The following is a 17,802-nucleotide window of genomic DNA, read 5'->3' on the forward strand; positions in this document are numbered from 1 at the left end:
TCAGGTTGATTTCCTCAAGCTAATAGTTAGAACTGTCAACAACATAACAACAACTGGGCCTGTACCCTTCTCCTCCACAATCTTTTTCACGAGCACCCTCACAGCCCCATCCTGGACAGCTCTCACTTGATCCTCTCGGTACTCACACAGTCTGGATATTGTTTTAAGAACATCCTTCATTGCCAGTGGATGCCCTTCTTCTACAAGATCAATCAAAGGTTTGAGAGCTCCCGAATTAACAATAATAGCCTTGTTGCCATTGACTGCTGCTAACGTGAAGAGTGCTGGAAGTGCATTGCTTCTCGTTTGAATGGTCAATCCGGTTTTCAACCTTTCAATCAACGAAGGGATGACAATAGGAGTCTCTGCAATGGGTCTCTTGTTTTTCTCGTGAACTGAGACATTATGAAGCAGTGTGATCAAATCCTCTTGGAGTTCAGGATCCAGCAGCAAATCAGCTGCACTACTAGTACTGGCTGGTGAAACAAGTGGTTCGAGCAATCTGGAAATATCGTCCTTGCATTCTACAAAAAGGGCTTGAAATGAGGGCTGATATGTGGTTAGATGCCGAAGCTCTCTTGCTGCTTTTTTCTGATTAGAGATTGAAGAAGAGGAAATCTTTTCGAGCATCAAATTTAAACAAACTTCGTCTGCTTCAGTTATCACTGTCTCACTAATTATAGGTTCAAGAGGCTCTGGTACTTTGATGCTACTGTGGTCCTTGCACCATTGTGCTATCATTTCTCGCACCAAGTGATTGGGGCTGAGGATAGTATAGGAGATGACTTTCTTTAGAGGGCGTGACCAATGGTCTTCGTCTAACAATTCCATAATGGAACGTCGATCACAGGTCTGTATTTAACCACCATACCTCAAAAAAAATAAAAAAATAAAGAAGAAAAAGAAGAAGAATGATTTTAAAATAAAATAAGAGTACGAAAATGAGTAACTCTGTGAGCCAAAATGATTATTGGAATGTTAAAATCTTAATCCAGAACTGCATTCTCAACAATTTCACTCGCACGTCAACCCAAATAAGTACAAGAAATTAAAGATTATACAGAACTCAAATTATTTTCTTTATGACATGGAATTGAAATTGCAACCTAGACACTGGTCCAACGTAACCCAACATCCTAGACAAATAAGAAAGTTTGAAACAGAACTGAAATTCACATGTAGATTACTTCAAAATCTATTGCCAACCATATATGACAAGAGTATTCAAGGTAACAGTAACGACCAAAACTGACACAGGAGTAAAATTCTAGCTTGCAATTAAACCACTCAAATCCAAATAGTAATGCAAGCAGAATAGAATTCAACTCAGAATAAATTCAAGTAGAAATGAAAAAGACAAATTTTATTTTGTTTTTTTGTTTTTTTTTTTAGGTGTGTGGTGTTTTGGGACACTAAAGTAAGTGGGTTGTTTTAAAAAAAAAAAATTCCAGAAACAATTTGTCAAACAAATTTTCTTTTGTATTTTCCAAAAGAGAACAAAAAAACACATTCGTAGAATACTTGACACCCATTGCATTGCCACCACACAATAGAAAATTCAAGATCACTCTAAAGAACAATAGAGTGAAATTCTTGCATGCATTTCACCACTCAAATCAAAACAATAACATAAATAGAGTTGAATTAATCTTAGAATGAATTTCAAGAAAGAGAAAAGAAAAACCCAAATGCTGATAAAGAAAATAGGACTGTATTGAAGCTCTGACCTGTCCAGTAACCAAGACAACAGGGTCACCCATAATCTCTCTGGAAATTGGACACTTGAATTTTTCAGGAACAGCTATATAAGAAGCTGGTACCTTGCATTTCAATTCTTTCGAAGAAGATACGAATCTTATGGCCTCATTAGTCATCTCTATCTCCTTAACTTTGAGTTATTTCAAAGAAGATAGGATTCTTATAGCCTCATCAGTTGGTTTTGTGTCGTAATCATCTTCATCAATAATGGGCTTTATCTGTCTCTCCAATTCTTTCTTTAACTCCGTGGCATTTTCTGCCTTGGGTGAACCAGTGTCCGAGTCTTCTGGGTTTTCCATGAAAGCAAATCTTGAAACAGAGAGCTATAATCGAAGAAGAAGAAGAAAGAAAAGAGAAATTCGAACAAAAATGATAGGGGCCTCAAAAATTCTACCAAAAGTTTTACCAAATGTCTCACATGGGTTGTGTGGGTCCACACCCATGTGAGACATTTGGTAAAACTTTTGGTAGAATATTTGGGGTCTCTAGCATTACTCAGCCTCCGTTTGGGAGGTGGGTTGGCTTTTTGGCTTTTTTGGCTATTTTAGCCTGGGTTAAAAAGCTTAGTTTGGAAAGGGCTTTTTGGCTTTTTTGATTTTTTTTGTGAGAGAAGAGTGTAATGATTATGGGTTGGATGTGATATTTTGTTTTTTGTGGCTAAAATAGCATATTTTGTCTTTTGTGGCTAAAATAGTCAAAAAAAACCCCAAACTCTTCTTGACAAACGAACCCTCAAATTCGAATTATGTTTGTGCTTGAGAAGAGAGGTAAATAAATGATAATTGAATGAGATTTAAGGAAATTTTGATTGACGCATATACCTCCCCTGTGTCTCTGTCGCATAATCTCTGTTGAGTCACAGGTGGGGTAGGGTAGGGTGAGCACTGTTACCAATCATTTATTGCCACGCAAGCAGTCACATGTTTTGAATTGAAAATGTTCATATTTTTCAGTGACATAATTTGATTGATATGCTACAATGAGTTTGTTAAAATAAAACATTTAGTTTAATTGAGAGAATTAATAATAAATGGGAAGAGTAAAAAATAATCACAAAATGTTGGTGAATCAAAACTAATTACAAACAACAAACTAAAGAGAGAGAAAAAAAAATTACTCATTCTTTTGGTTGGGTCAATTGTTGAATGGATTTGTGAAACAATCCCACATTTAAACTTGTCAACGATTCTTTATAACTTTATACTTTTCCTTTTATGTTAGTTGTTCCGTTAGTCCTTTTGCTAATAAGGGGTGTTTTGGGAACAACACAAAAAAGCTAGTTGCTTTTTAACTTTTTTATAAAAAAAAAAAAGTCACAAAAAAATTAATTTTTTAAACACAAAAAAACCAAAAAATCATAAAAAAAAAAATCAAAAAGTCAACTTTTTATCAACTTTCCAACACACCACTAAGTCTTTATAATTTATGTCTCAAATTTTTACATTTTAACCAGTACTCTTACCTTTAGAAACTAAATTATATCTTACTTGTTGACTTGTAATTTGATCATTCGAAAGTGGTGAGGAGCTGTAGAGTGATTAATTTATTCGTAACAACCATCAGCGCTTAGGAAATGAATTCATGAGAATTTCAACCATATATTTACGAATGTAGGTTACACTTTGGATACAAGGCATACAAGCAAATTGTTATATTATATATCTCTTCTTTTTTTTTAATTTTTTATTTATATATTGCCAGATTACATAATAAGACAATATTACTTTTATAAATTACTTAATAACATAAATGTCTATGTAAGAGGTGATATAAAATGGTGATATATGATATTTGTTGAAAATATAAATAATTAAAAAATGAATAGATGTTTCATATTAGAAAAAACTTCATTTTCCTATGCCTTTATAAAATCATTATTAACCTAATATTCTACACTTTTTAGCTCTAAAAAGCCCTCTAAGGCCTCTCGTAGGAAGGTAAGAAAAAGCCAAAAAGTTTATTGGCTTATTTGAATCTCATAATCTTTTTTTTTTTTTTTTTTTTTTTTACACGTTTTTTTTTTATAATAAGTCAATAAGCCAAAAAAAGATATTGAAATCTTTTATTGAAGGTGAAACGATTACCAATTATGATATTAATTCAGTAATATTCTTTTATTGAAGGTTTGTTATACATGTGTTATTTTAATGTGGTTCAAATTATAAAATTTGCTATTTGGACTTAAGTTTTAGCAAATCTATTTAGACTCTTTACTTATGCTCCATTGAAATATAGAATTCATTATTTGGACTTTATTTTTGAAGTTTGCTATTTGAGGTTTATGAATATTTTTATCAGTTCAATGTGTAGAAATAATTTCAACTTCTTATTTGTGTAGTTATAAATTGAAATAATATTCACTGTGTTTGGTTTGAGTTTTTTGAATTAAGTTTTTTGAAAATTGACTTTTTAGTTTTTGTATTTTTTTTTGTTTTTAGTGAATATTTTTTAAATTTTAAACATTTTTTTACTTTTTTAGATGTACCTCACTTAGATGTATCTAAAAAGAAAAAAATTTGTGAAAAAATATTTTAAAAAATTAATAAATATATAAAAATATAAAAAAATATACTGAATTCTTGTATTTTTTTTGTATTTAGTGAATTTTTAAAAGATTTTTTTTACAATTTTTTTACTTTTTAGGTGTATTTATGTTAGGTGTGTCTAAAAAGTAAAAAAAATTGCTTAAAATATTAAAAAAATTCAGTAAAAACAAAAAAATATGGAAAATAAAAAAGTAGAATTTTCTGAAAAGTGTTTTAAAAAACTGAAAACCAAGCAAGGTGATTATCATTTTGAGTTAATTTATTACAATTGAATTCCATAAGAGATGTGATACCAAAAAAATTGTAGATTGTGCCTTCCGACATAGGTTATTTCTAGTAAATTGTTGAAAGGAAAGGGGCGGACCTGATAATATGACCCGCTATTGGCCCAACTCGGCTCAACTGGTCCAGAGGTGCTAATGGGCTTCAAGCAGGCCTATATAAAATGTATAGCAGCCTCATTTGTCCTCCTACCCTCAGAAACAAAACAAAACAAAAAAAACCCTAGAGAGCCGTCGAGGCTGAACCTTGAAGCAAGGGTTTGGGCAGTGAACCAGAGGCTACCGATTAAGATGGTAAGACAGATCGCTGATTGGAGATACTGATTTCTCAGCATCGATCAATCAATCAAAACTCTGAATCTATATATGTATGTATCTCTGTTTTTGTGCAGACTTTCAAGCGAAGGAATGGCGGCCGCAACAAGCACGGCCGTGGCCATGTCAAGTTCATCCGCTGCTCCAACTGCGGCAAATGTTGCCCCAAGGTCTCCTCTCTCTCTCGCTCTCTCTGTCTCTGTACTTACATGCATGTGTGTGCATGAATGTTTATGATTGATTTGAATTGCTATGCCAGTGATAGAAACTGTAGTTGATGTTCCTTTGATACTGAATTTGCTTCGAAAGCTCAATTTTTTATTAAGATCATCTCATCTGTGTTCATTTGTTTTGGATTAATGGGAATTTTTATGCTGGTAACTCTGCTAATGCATCACTGTGGGTAATTGGCTAAATGGTTTGGATATTTTTGTATCAATTGATTGGGGTTGATATGAAGGGTTTGGTTTGTCAATTATTTTTTAGTAGCATTTTTTTATTTTTTTTTACTTTTTAGGATAAATTTGTTGCTAGCTGATGCTACTGTTTAATGCTATTTTGTTATTTCTTTATTTATTTTTTGGGTTATTGTGAAAGTACTGGGTCGTCCTGAAAAACCCCTCCAGCCCAAATTGTTAAAAAATAAAAACAATTTTTTGGAATGTCTGAATAGTGAAAATGGACACTATTCTGACATTCCAAAATATTGTTTTTATTTTTTTGACTATGTAGAAGGCTTTTATACATGAACTGATTGAGATCTTTTAATTTTTGGAAAAAAGAAATGAACTTTTTTTTTCCTGAAAATAAATTATTAGTTGACCTGATTAAAGGGCATGAAGTCCAAAAATGGACAAACAATTTGGGACGGAGGGAGTAGTTTTTTATCAATTGCAACTTTTTAGCTAAAAACAAACACGCTTAAAGATTTTCGCTTAATTAGTCAAAAAGTAGCTAAAAAGCTCAGACTATCCTGAATGGTGTTCCTTAATTGCATGTTTGTTCCAAGAAATAATTGAAGCAGTTGGATGATTATTTTTTTAGCTGTGTCAGTGATTGAAATTGTTGTTGATATTTGTTTAGTTTTGGATCTTTTTATTTATTAGGACAAAGCTATCAAGAGGTTTCTTGTGAGGAACATAGTCGAACAAGCTGCTGTTAGGGATGTCCAAGAAGCGTGTGCTTTTGACAGTAACATTTCTTTTTCCCTTGCTAGTTTACCTTTCCATCCTAATTTCTTAGTTATTGTTCATTTAATTTTTTGTAAGTATATTGCTCATTGTTATTAGGGTTAATTACACCAAGACTCTCCCAAACAACTATATTAGTGAATATCACTTTACCCTTCTCGCATATATGAACGCATACATTTTGACCCTTCAACTATAAAAATGTATCTTTGTCACCCCCTTAAGAAGAGGGGTAATTATTCAGTTTTTATAATTGAGGTGGTCAAAATGTTTGGATTCATAGATAGAGTTAATGTAATATTCACTAATAGTTTAGGGGATTTTGGTATAATTGACACTTCTTATTATTTAATTTGATGACCATGATGATGACTAATTACTGGTTTTGCTTTTACCGTTATTGTTAAGGTTACACATTGCCTAAGCTGTACGTGAAGATGCAATACTGCGTGTCATGTGCAATTCACTCCAAGGTTGTTAGGGTTCGCTCTCGCACTGATAGGAGGAACCGTGAGCCTCCTCAGCGGTTCAGGCGCAGGGTATGCTCCCATCACCTTTTGCACTTCATTGAATGTTATGCTACCTTATACTTTATTTGGTTTTTATTGTGTTCTATATAAGCAATGGTTTCATTGGTCTGCTATTTTATTTCATTGGTCTGCTATTTTATTTGTTTTCTCCGTAATACATTTTGCTGTCTGAGTTAACTGCTTCAGTGAGAAAGGGCTTGGATTCTTATGCACGACTGTGTTTTATTAGGCATAATCAATAATTCTATTTTTCTAACCTAAGAGATAACTAGACAGGACATACGTAACACCAGAACTGTTTAACAGGAGCTGTTGTAGGTAGGGCTGCAAACAAGCTGAGCCAAGTTGAGTTCTGCTGAGCTCGAGCTCGATAAAATTTGATCATGTTCGGGCTCAGCTCGAGCTCGAGTCAAGCTATAAAAGTTGAGCTCAAGCTCGGCTCGCTATATATTTATAAAGCTCAAGCTCAGCTCGACTTAGCTCATTTACAAATGAACGAGCTTGAAAACACAAACAAATTAAGCTGTGAACAGAGCAAAAAAAAATCTGCCAATCTTGAAAATCAAATAAAACATCCTAATGCAACAATAAATTAATGACATAAATAATACAATAATATCAACATATTATAAAAACCTGCCAATGGACCTGTTCAAACTCTTTAGCTAAAATCCAATTATCAAGAACATAGGAAAATCAATTGCTATAACTATTCTAGCAATCTGCACACAGACCAACTTTAAAACTAATCTAATCGAAACATAAAGCTCCCATATCCCAACTCCAAAATATAAAATTACATCACTTAAAAAATAGAACAAAAGTCTTTTAAGTCTCTCTTAGTAAGCAAGAAGATCAATGAAACTTTCTGATAATGTCTTCACTTGATACAGCTCCAAAAGTTTCCTTCGACTTTGTTGGGTAATCTGTATTGCACTGCACTTCTCAAAAATCTATTTCATTTGATAAAAATTAATCTTAGTGTAAAACCGTAAAATAATTACCATGAGCAACTCTTTCATTTAATGAAAAAAATTAAAAACATTAAACATACCTTGTTAAGACGTCCCAATTACAAGAAACCATTAAAACAGTAAAATCTCTTTAAAAGATGGCTCGCCAGCCTATTAAGAGAAGCAAAAAAAAAATTTGATTTCAGATATTTTTTTCTACTACTTTTCACATAAATTGATTATTGGAAGGGACTTTAATTATATAAGATAAAAGATTATACTTACATATGGTGCCTTCTTCAGACAAAAATTCTAAGAATAGAGCACTACTTTAACCTATGAAGCATAGACACGGCAAAATGGAAGCCGTGGCGGTGTCGGATACGGGGACACGTACGGGACACGGCATCTGGCGTGTCCCCTTAATTTAATTTATTTTTTTGTAGGGGACACGCGTGTCCGAATCTGGACACGCCATGGACACGGCGAGAAGAGTAACTGAAAGGGGGAAAACGAGAACAAACCTGGTCGGCGACGATCCAGAGCCCTTTGACTTCGATCGACGATCCAGAGCCCCATTCTACTTCGACGATCCAGCCCCTTCGCTTTCGCAGAGCTCTCTCTCTGTCTCGCCTTTGCCTTCGCAGAGCTCTCTCTCTCTCTCGCCTTCTCTCTCTCCCTCGCTTCTGATCCTGATCGCGATCGTCTCCCTCTCTCTCGCTTCTGATCGCGATCGTCTCCTTGCTTCTGTCTCCCTCTCTCTCGGTTCTCTCCCGTCTGTCTTCATGTCTTGATATTATAACTATTATAATTATTATATATTCATATATAATATATATAACTAATACCTATTATTATTTTATTATATAATAACTATATATAAGATATATAACTAATAACTATTATTATTTTATTATATATTATATAATAGTTATTATATAACATAAATATACTCATTAGATAATGGATAATACATATTATAAGATAATATATACTTATACATATTAATAAATAAAAAAATAAATACATGTATGTAAAATAAAATAATTAATTACAACACATTATTTAAAAATATAATAAATAAATAAAATAATTAATATGTATTAAAATAAAAATATTTATAAAAAAATTAAAAAATTTGCCGTGTCCCCTGCCGTGTCCGTGTCCCCATTTTTTAGAAATTGCCGTGTCCGTATGCGTGTCCGTGTCCGTGCTTCATAGACTTTAACCATTGTATTTGTTTGCCATATCCAACAACATTGTATCAAAGTAAGCAAAAACATAACAGCAAACCAACCACACTTAAATAACATGCCTTATTTTTTAAAATATTAAACCCACGCATTCTGTCCTCTCTTTCTCAAACGAGTCCCTCTCTCTCTCTCTCTCTCTCTCTCCCCCCCCCCTCTCTCTTTCTCTAAAATAGCAAACCCACACATTCTTTCTAAAAATTCTCTCTCCTCTCTCTTTCTTAAACAACAAACCTGTACATTACTCATGGTTTTCTTCAATTTCAACATGCAATTCAAATTACTCTTTGATATCTTGAGTCATGCAATTCAACTTCAACATGCTAAAGTACAAGATCGAAATGAATAATTTATTTTGACTTTTTCATTCACAAAATTGGGATTTAAATTCATTATACCCTTTTCAGTTTCACAAACGCAAGCCTTCTTTCTCTTCTCTGTCTGTTGTTTAGAAAAATGATTCAAATACAAATAAGTTCCAACAAGGATCAACAAAACAATTATTACAAAAGGGGCTTATTGGGTTTGCAATATTGTATTAATTGTTTGGCAACTCAGTGCAAGAATAAAAAACAGAATAGCCTTCCTGGGGAACATATTTTTCAGATGACATATAAATTATACATATATGCTTGTATGAGCATATACAAGCACAAAAACAGAGCAGCCTTCCTGTGTATTTTTTCCTCTTTCTTTTAATATTCAATTTTTTTCTTTCTCTCACTCCTATACATTCAGAGTAAATTATCTAAATACAGAGAGACATATGAAAGGACATCAGAGATAGAAATTTAATAAATAAATGAAACATATGAAGAAGGACAGTCTCACAAACAAGAACAAAGAAAATATTTTATCAAGAAGAAGAAACTAACCCTAAGATTGAAGAACAAAAGTAAGGAATAGAAAACTTACCACAAAGGATTGAAGAGAAGATTTTATCTTCTGGTCCCAAATCTTTACCAGAACAAAGAAACGTTGATATTCAGCACAGTGTTTCGTTTGATTCGATGTTATAACCCTAGCCCCAAAATTTGTCTACAGAGAGATGAGATGAGACCAAATCTCTTGAAATAGAGATGAAAAATAAGAAAACAAGGAAGGAGTAGCAGACAAAGGTTGTAGAACAATCTCTCTCTGTTATTCGAATTAGGAAAAACTTGAGTAGAGGCAACATTTTTTTTAGAGTGAAGAGAAAACCCCAGCAGCTTCTAGGAAGGAGCAGCAGCTTTTAGGAGTGAAACCCTAATTTCATAACATATATACCCAAGCTTGCGAGCCCAATCGAACCGGGCCTTGCTAGGCTCGGGCTCAGCTCGGCTCGGCTCGGCTCGTTAAGAAAACGAGCTTAAAATTCTGGCTCGAGCTCGTTTATTAAGTAATCAGGCTGAGCTCGAGCTTGTTCACAAACAGCTCGGTTCGTTTGCAGCCCTAGTTGTAGGACATTAAAACAGGATGAATATGCCCCTAACTGCTCAAGCTTTTTATTTTGTTTGTGAAGTGAGTTTTATATCATAGGCATGGTTGTTACCAAAGAAGCTTATTATTGCTATTCAACGTCGATACTTTTTGTTGAGCTTCATTTTGTATGTGTGCACAGAGTTTCATTGGTTGTTGAGTCTTGCTTTTCTAGAATTAGCTGTTATGGTACTTTGTTTTTCATCTGTGTCTTTCTTACTTCTGTCTTCTGAACATCCATGGTCTATGAAAGAGCAGTACTGGTTTGGCATCTTTACCGATTTATTTTCTTGTAACGATACAACTATACGTGATGCCACCCCAAGAAGCTTACATGGAAAATGTTTCTAATTAATTTGTTAGTAACTTTTCGACTTCAATTATTTGATTTACAAGGTTAATCTTGTGTTTCTTTTTTGGGGGTTAGATGACTTCATCATGGACAAGCTTTAAAAGTGAATTAAGTGGTTCATGTTATTTTTTACTCAGGCATGTCCGTTGATAGGGTTTTTAAATAAGTCCTTGTTCCAAACCTTATAGTTTATGCAGGGCAACTCTCTCTCTCTCTCTCTCTCTCGCATACACACACACTGACACATGATGTATACACACATATTTGTGTGCTTGTTCACACTAATGAAATTTTGTTCATCACTGATATATAACATGCATTATTTTAGTAAATGCATAACTGATGCGAATTAAACTATCTCAGACCAGTTTGAAGCTGTTTATAAATATGTTGTAGATTGAAATGAATGCTCCCAGATACTTTCTAGATCGTCATGCTCCCATTTATCAATTGTTGTAATTAGTGTTGCATTTCTGGTTTATAAGCTAACCTGCTAGGCTTCTTTTAGTTTACTTCAAATGGTTTAGTTTTCTTTCTATACTATTTGTAATGTGAGTTTCCTTTCTTTCTTTTTTTGCCCTATTTCGTTGGTGTCAGGATGATATGCCCAAGCCAGGTCAAGCACCACGCCCTGCTGGAGCAGCAGGTCCTCCTCGTCCTTGAAAAGCAATGCTTGTTCTGCTCTAGTGCTAGGCTTTGGATTTATTTGATGCAGAGACTCATTATGTCTTTTTATTTATGAAGGTTTTGACTTTATGGATTAATTTTGTTTTAGTTTTATCTTGTTGAATTCCATGCTACCCTACTGAATTGAATGGGATGCAATGTTTTTGCATTTTTAATGAAACTTTTGATTTGATTGTGATTTTACTTTTTTATTTTTGGGTAAGCAAGCATCATGTGCGATGTGGTCACTCTGATCCTAGATGGGGGAATAATTAAGCATTATAGGGTCTGACATATAATGGTGCCAGCTTGAATTTTATAAGGAAAATGTTTGAGATTCAAAAAAAAACCTTTTACAATTATACTCACAATAATATGGCCGGATAGATGTGAATTTTTAATTTGTTATATACCTAATAATTGAGGGCTTTTTTTTCCTGTCATATTATTGTGGATGAATTTGTGGGTCAAATATGTAAAAGTGTTTAGCATTATTCATTTTATAATGGGTTGTGTCAAGAGTGTTTGATTGTTTGAGTCACCTCTATGGGTATTTATTTTTGGGTATTGTTAATGTGTGCTTTAATATATTTTAAGAAAGTTTGAAAAGTTATACGTTCTTTATTGCACGTATTTTCTAGAAGAATGTATACATGAGTTTTGGTTATCAAATGATTTGTCCTACAAAAACTAAACGGATTTCTGTTGCATTACTCATGCTTAGTTTAGTAGTATTTTTTAACAAAAAAAGAATTGAGGGTCATGATTAGTAGTTCATTGGCACAAAATCCCATCAATGATGAGATGATAGCTCAGGTTAAGGCCTGGTTTGGGATACATGAAAAAGGTTAAAAAGTCAAAAAGTTATTTAAAAAATTAAGAAGTTATCACTATTTATCAAAAAAAAATTAATTTTATACTTAATTATTACTACTCGTGCCTGTCTCCCCCACAGACTTTTTTGGAAAAATTGCATAAGCGGGGTGCACAAACAACACAGTGCTGTTTAGCCTATGGGGATTTATCATGGGTCCTGTTTTGATAATTTGAACCGTTCAATATGTACTATATGCCTGTAAAAAATCATATTGATTGGATATCGCTAATTATATGATCAAATCAGTTTTGTACAAAAAAAGATGGTGTTATAGTTAACGGTTGACAAAAAACTAATACGATCAGATAGCTATCGATATCCGATTAACGTGATTTTTCTCAAGCATATAGTAATCGACGAGTTCTATACATTGACGGTTCTGATTAGCAAAACGGGACCCGTAGTGGCCCCCATAGGCCAAACAACGCTGTCCAATTCAAGCCCGAAAAGGAGATAACCATTTCGTATCTCCTACTCAGCCACTACTCTGCTCAAACTGTACGGGCCGTATTGTCTACTTCACTAAAACTTTTCCTATACACTTATTTATACAATTTTTAATACATATTTTTTCGTAAAAAATTAAAAAGTTAATCCAAACATCCATTTTTTTTTTTTAAATTTTTTTATCTAAAAAGATAAAAATTGCACTTATTTCAGACATCCCAAATAACCTCGGTCAGTGCACTTGAAATTTGAACAATTAATCCTGCTAAAGTCAGGACCTCAGTTGGAATATGATTTTCTTTTATGCTGTTTTCGACTTTTTATTTTAAAAAAATAGATTGTTGAAACTAAAATAATATCGAAGGCAATCTGTTTAATTCCCAGTCAAATTCAGCCTGTGTTTGGCAAGTGGGTTTGCAGGCTTTTTTGGCTATTTTAGCCACAAAAAACAAAATAGGCTATTTTAGCCATAACAAACAAAACATCACATCCAACCCATAATCATTACATTCTTCTCTCACAAAAAAACTCAAAAAAGCCAAAAAGCCAAAAAACCCTTCCCAAACCAAGCTTTTAAGCCCAGGCTAAAATAGCCAAAAAAGCCAAAAAGCCAACCCATTTCCCAAATATATTCTAGTAGTTTTTTGACCTGACATTCTTTTGCTTTGTCTTCAACCACAGCTGACTTGGGAAAAAAAATTAGATGATAATGGGTTCTTTTGGCTTGGTTTGGGAAGTAGGTTGGCTTTTTGGCTTTTTGGCTATTTTAGCCTGGGCTAAAAAGCTTGGTTTGGGAAGGATTTTTTGGCTTTTTTGACTTTTTTTGTGAGAGAAGAATGTAATGATTATAGGTTGGATGTGATGTTTTGTTTGTTATGGCTAAAATAGCCTATTTTGTTTTTTATGGCTAAAATAACCAAAAAAGCCTGAAAACCAACTTGCCAAATAGAGGCTTTGTGAAATGAGTTAAAAGTCCATTCTTAGTTTTTAAATTATTTTTGGTCACACTATTTCTAACATTTTTTACAATTTTTTCTAAAAATTTAAAAAAATTAAAAAATTAACTATCTTCTCAAAATAATTTAATGTAGCCAGAAAGCAATTAAAAGTTCCAATGAAGCATAGAGGGAATGTTATGTGTAATAAGCAAAAATTAAAGTTTTATTTAGATCTTAAATTTAAATACAAATTAAAAATATGTATATATAAAAAAAATATTAATTACTAATTTTTTTTAAAAAAATTCTTATATAAATTTATGATTACCGCTAGAAAATATATACATATGCAAGCTATTGATAATGAAAGATGTGGGTAAGCAGTAGAAAATGTCAAGATATGATGATGTGGATGTGGTGGACTTGAAATCCAAGATGATCTGGTTGTACAAAGTCAATGATTGTCATGCTGCGCTACTACTAAAATCTGTATTATATGTACTTATTAATATAAATAATTTAATATTATAATTTTATTTATCGTATAAATTATAAATTTTTAAAATTATATCATATCATATATTTGGCTCCGTTTGGCAAGAGTTTTTTTGCCTATTTTAGTCACAAAAGACAAAATAGGCTATTTTAGTCACAACAAATAAAAATCACATTCAACCTATAATCATTACACTCTTCTCTCACAAAAAAAATAAAAAAAATCAAAAAGTCAAAAAATCCTTTCCAAACCAAGCTTTTTAGCCTAGGCTAAAATAACCAAAAAAGTTAAAAAGCCAAAAAGCCAAAAAACTAACACACTTCCCAAACGAAGACTTAGGCCTTGTTTGGCAAGTGAATTTTAGGTTTTTTAAGCTAAAATTCACAAAATGACAAAACAAGTCAAAATAGTCAATAAGACAATGTCACATTAAACGATAATTATTTTATTTTTTTTCTCACAAACTTTGCATCTAACTATAAAAAAATTTAACCATCTTCCAAAAACACAAAATTTAACCTACTAAAATAGACAAAAATTAAAATAGCCAAAAATTAAAATAGTCGACTTTCCAAACAAGATCTTAATATATCAATAAATGCATATAGTATTATCCTACTAACATTGCACAGCACATGCCTATCTTATTCAATGACATTCTTAGGGTCCGTTTGGGAAGAGCTATTCCAGATTTTTTTGGTTATTTTAGCCACAAAAGATAAAATAGGCTATTTTAGCCATAAAAAACAAAACATCACATCCAATCCATAACCATTACACTCTTCTCTCACAAAAAAAAGTCAAAAAGTCATTCCCAAATCAAACTTTTTAGCCCAGGCTAAAATAGCCAAAAAAGTCAAAAAGTCAAAAAGCCAACCCACTTCCTAAACGGAGGCTAAATGTTGTTTTCAACTCGTGGCTTTGAAAGATGGGGAAATATCAATTAAAAGTGATAGAAAAAGGTTATGTTAGAAATCTCAAATGAATTATTAAATATTTTATTAAACCTCTTATATGAAATGACACCTACACAAATCACATGTGTGTGGTCTCACACTCATGTGAAAGGTTTGATAGAATATTTAGTAATTTATTTGAGATCTATAACATTTTTTGATAAATAAAAAGATTAGGAGTTCTAAATTAAGAGCTCTAAAGTTTTAATTGGCATGTGCGTCTAATGTGATGCGATTTTTTTATTTTTTTTGGATTTTTCACATCATTAATGCTCTTTTAGAGTTCCCAAATTAAATGAATATATCATTTCTGTTAAGTAATATTTACAACAGAAAGAAAAAATAATAATTATAAATTTTATAAATATTAATTATAAATTTATGATAAATTTTATAAATATTAATAATTAAAAATATATATTTTTTTATGTGTCTGATTATTTTTTAAAAAGTAGAGTGAATTGTAATTTTTCCTTGAAATTTTGTTAAAAAAAGTTAAAAATATTTATATAAATATTTTTACGTTATATATTTGTATAACTTTTTTTTTTTTTTTTTGCAATGTGTTTTCAGAATTCTTAAAGAATTTTTTCTTTCTTTCTTTTCGACACATTTTTACTTTCTTAAGAGTTAGAAAAATTATTACGTTTAGAAAGTCATCAAAAAAAATGATTTTTTTCATAAGTGATTAAATTTATGTAATATTTTATTTTTATTTTTTATATTTTTTTATTTTTCTTTTGTAGATGATGACAAACAATTTAGTAGTTTATTGACTTTTCTAATCAAAAATTAATTTTTTCATTAATCCCCAAATGTCCACACTATGACTTAATAATATGAGAATCACACAACATTTACAACTTGGGGGATGAGGTCCACCAAAAAGTCAAAGTTTTTATATGAAGGGTAAATTACACTGACATCTCTTGAGATTTGATTTAATTATATTTTATTTATAACGTTCTAAAAATTACATTTCTACTCCTCTAGTTAATAGTCTCATTTCACAAACTTTTTACTTATATAAAAGGAGAAAATTAGAGGAAATTATATTGAAAAAAAAAGTAAAGTAAAGGGGAAAAAAAAAAAAAAGAAGAAGTAAAGTAAAGTAAAGTAAAAAAAGAGAGAATGTATGAGTTCAATATTTTCATTCCGTGTACTTTCTCAAACGTCAAGAGTGATATGTATTAGATTCAAATCTCAAGGAATGAAAGTGCAATTTACCTGTATATCAAATATACGATCATTTAAAAATGATTAATGGTGTCTTTAGACTTAAATTTATTTTGAAAAGTTGATATTTTAGTCCAAAAAAAAAAAATCAAAAAGTTACTATAAAAAGTTAATTCACTCTCTATATTGGTTTATGTTTTTTTTTTTGTAAAAAAAATAAAAAAAATAAATTCTCAAAATAGGTCTTAATCTTCAAAACTTTTACTATAAAATTAGACTTACTCTTTAAAACCTTTACTATTGAACGTATAGGATTATGCATTGCAAAAAAAAAAAAAGTTATAATTACATTCGTATATAAATTTTATCACTACTTGAATTTTTTAATTTTTTAAAAACATATATTTTTAAACCATAAAGCAAGCTTTAAACTCAAGGGAGTGAGAGAAGTTTTTTCGACAAGTCATGACTAGGTGTTCTTTGACGGGATAAGTTATAGGTTGGTCTTGAAAATATTGATAGAAATTGTAGTGTTTTAATGGTATTATTGAGTGATATTGATAAGTTATTGAGTGATATTGTTATGCAGGGTTTTAATGGTATTATAATTGATTGAAATTGTGAGATTTATAAATTTTTATTGAGTGATTAAAGAATATGAAAGTATAATAAATTATGATTTGTGTATGATATTGTCATGTGGGGTTCCAGAACTAACTAATAATTTTTTAATAAAAACATATATATTTTTAAACAATAAAGCAAGCTTTAAACTCAAGGGACGGAGAGAAGTTTTTTTGACAAGTCAGAACTAGGTGATCTTTTAAGCGAGAAGTTATTGGTTACTTTTAAAATATCATTACGTGCCGTTTTAATAGTATTGTGATTGATAGAAATGGAAGAATTTATAAATTTTTGTTGAGTGATTAAGAAACATAAAAAGCATGATAAATGGAGATTGATGAGTGATATTGTCATGTAGTATTTTAGAACCAACTAATAATTTTTTTTTTTACGCTATATTTGATTGAGAGATTTAAGAAGAATTTTTTTTTAAAAAAAATATAAATAAAATATAAATAAAATATACTCACATTTTATATAATTTTATATATATTTTTTATTTTATTAATTTTTTTTTTAAATTTTTGAACCAAATACAACATTAAAGTTAAGCAGGAAAGAACGCAATTGTGCAGTACATTTGGATTTACTCTTTCGCAAAATGTTTTGACTTTTCATAAGAATCAAAGAAAGATATGTAGCCGAGGGCGGCCAATCTTAATCCCGTAACCAAAGGACGACATGAACACTCACGTGGGATTGTTTGGCGTAAATTAAATAAGTTATTTATAATTTATTTTAATTTAAGATATTGTGCTAAACTGATCATTTTTGGTGTAGATTATTAAAAATGAAAAATTAATAATTAATAATTAAAAATTAAAAATTAAAATTATTTCTTTTTTTTAACTTTTAAATAATTAATTTTTTTAATTATTTAAGTTATTTATATTTCATACCTATAAGTAAAAATTACACAAAATAATTTAAATGGTATCAAACTTGCCCATTAGGATTATTTGACATGATAAATATAAGTGTACTTATTT

At 31.1% G+C, this 17,802-nt stretch overlaps 1 protein-coding gene, 1 long non-coding RNA gene and 1 pseudogene across 2 annotated transcripts; 1 reads left to right on the plus strand and 2 right to left on the minus strand.

Moving 5' to 3' along the window:
* On the minus strand, nucleotides 1–1,874 carry LOC145807005 (U-box domain-containing protein 9 pseudogene; annotated as a pseudogene).
* A 2,770-nt stretch (nucleotides 1,875–4,644) lies between these two features.
* On the plus strand, nucleotides 4,645–11,503 carry LOC114301588 (small ribosomal subunit protein eS26x). The gene is made up of 5 exons (XM_082906055.1): nucleotides 4,645–4,879; nucleotides 4,978–5,070; nucleotides 6,007–6,091; nucleotides 6,499–6,629; nucleotides 11,231–11,503. Exons 1-5 carry the CDS (start codon nucleotides 4,724–4,726, stop codon nucleotides 11,294–11,296), a joined length of 531 nt encoding a protein of 176 aa, XP_082762181.1. The 5' UTR covers nucleotides 4,645–4,723; the 3' UTR covers nucleotides 11,297–11,503.
* On the minus strand, nucleotides 7,522–11,236 carry LOC145807581 (uncharacterized). The gene is made up of 2 exons (XR_014350803.1): nucleotides 8,803–11,236; nucleotides 7,522–7,909 (listed from the first exon to the last, which is right to left on the minus strand). It is a non-coding gene; the product is annotated as an uncharacterized LOC145807581 (long non-coding RNA).
* Nucleotides 11,504–17,802: the final 6,299 nt, after the last annotated feature.

Source organism: Camellia sinensis, chromosome 14, assembly GCF_055761805.1.
Source record: "Camellia sinensis isolate YWXY chromosome 14, ASM5576180v1, whole genome shotgun sequence".
In the NCBI taxonomy this organism is placed as follows: Eukaryota; Viridiplantae; Streptophyta; class Magnoliopsida; order Ericales; family Theaceae; genus Camellia; species Camellia sinensis.

Coding starts and splice junctions, on each gene's coding strand:
- LOC114301588 (XM_082906055.1), top strand. CDS start 4,724: ATGGGCTTCAAGCAGGCCTATATAAAATGTATAGCAGCCTCATTTGTC. Junction 5,071..6,006: donor GCGGCAAATGTTGCCCCAAG/GTCTCCTCTCTC, acceptor TTTATTTATTAG/GACAAAGCTATCAAGAGGTT. Junction 6,092..6,498: donor AGAAGCGTGTGCTTTTGACA/GTAACATTTCTT, acceptor GTTATTGTTAAG/GTTACACATTGCCTAAGCTG.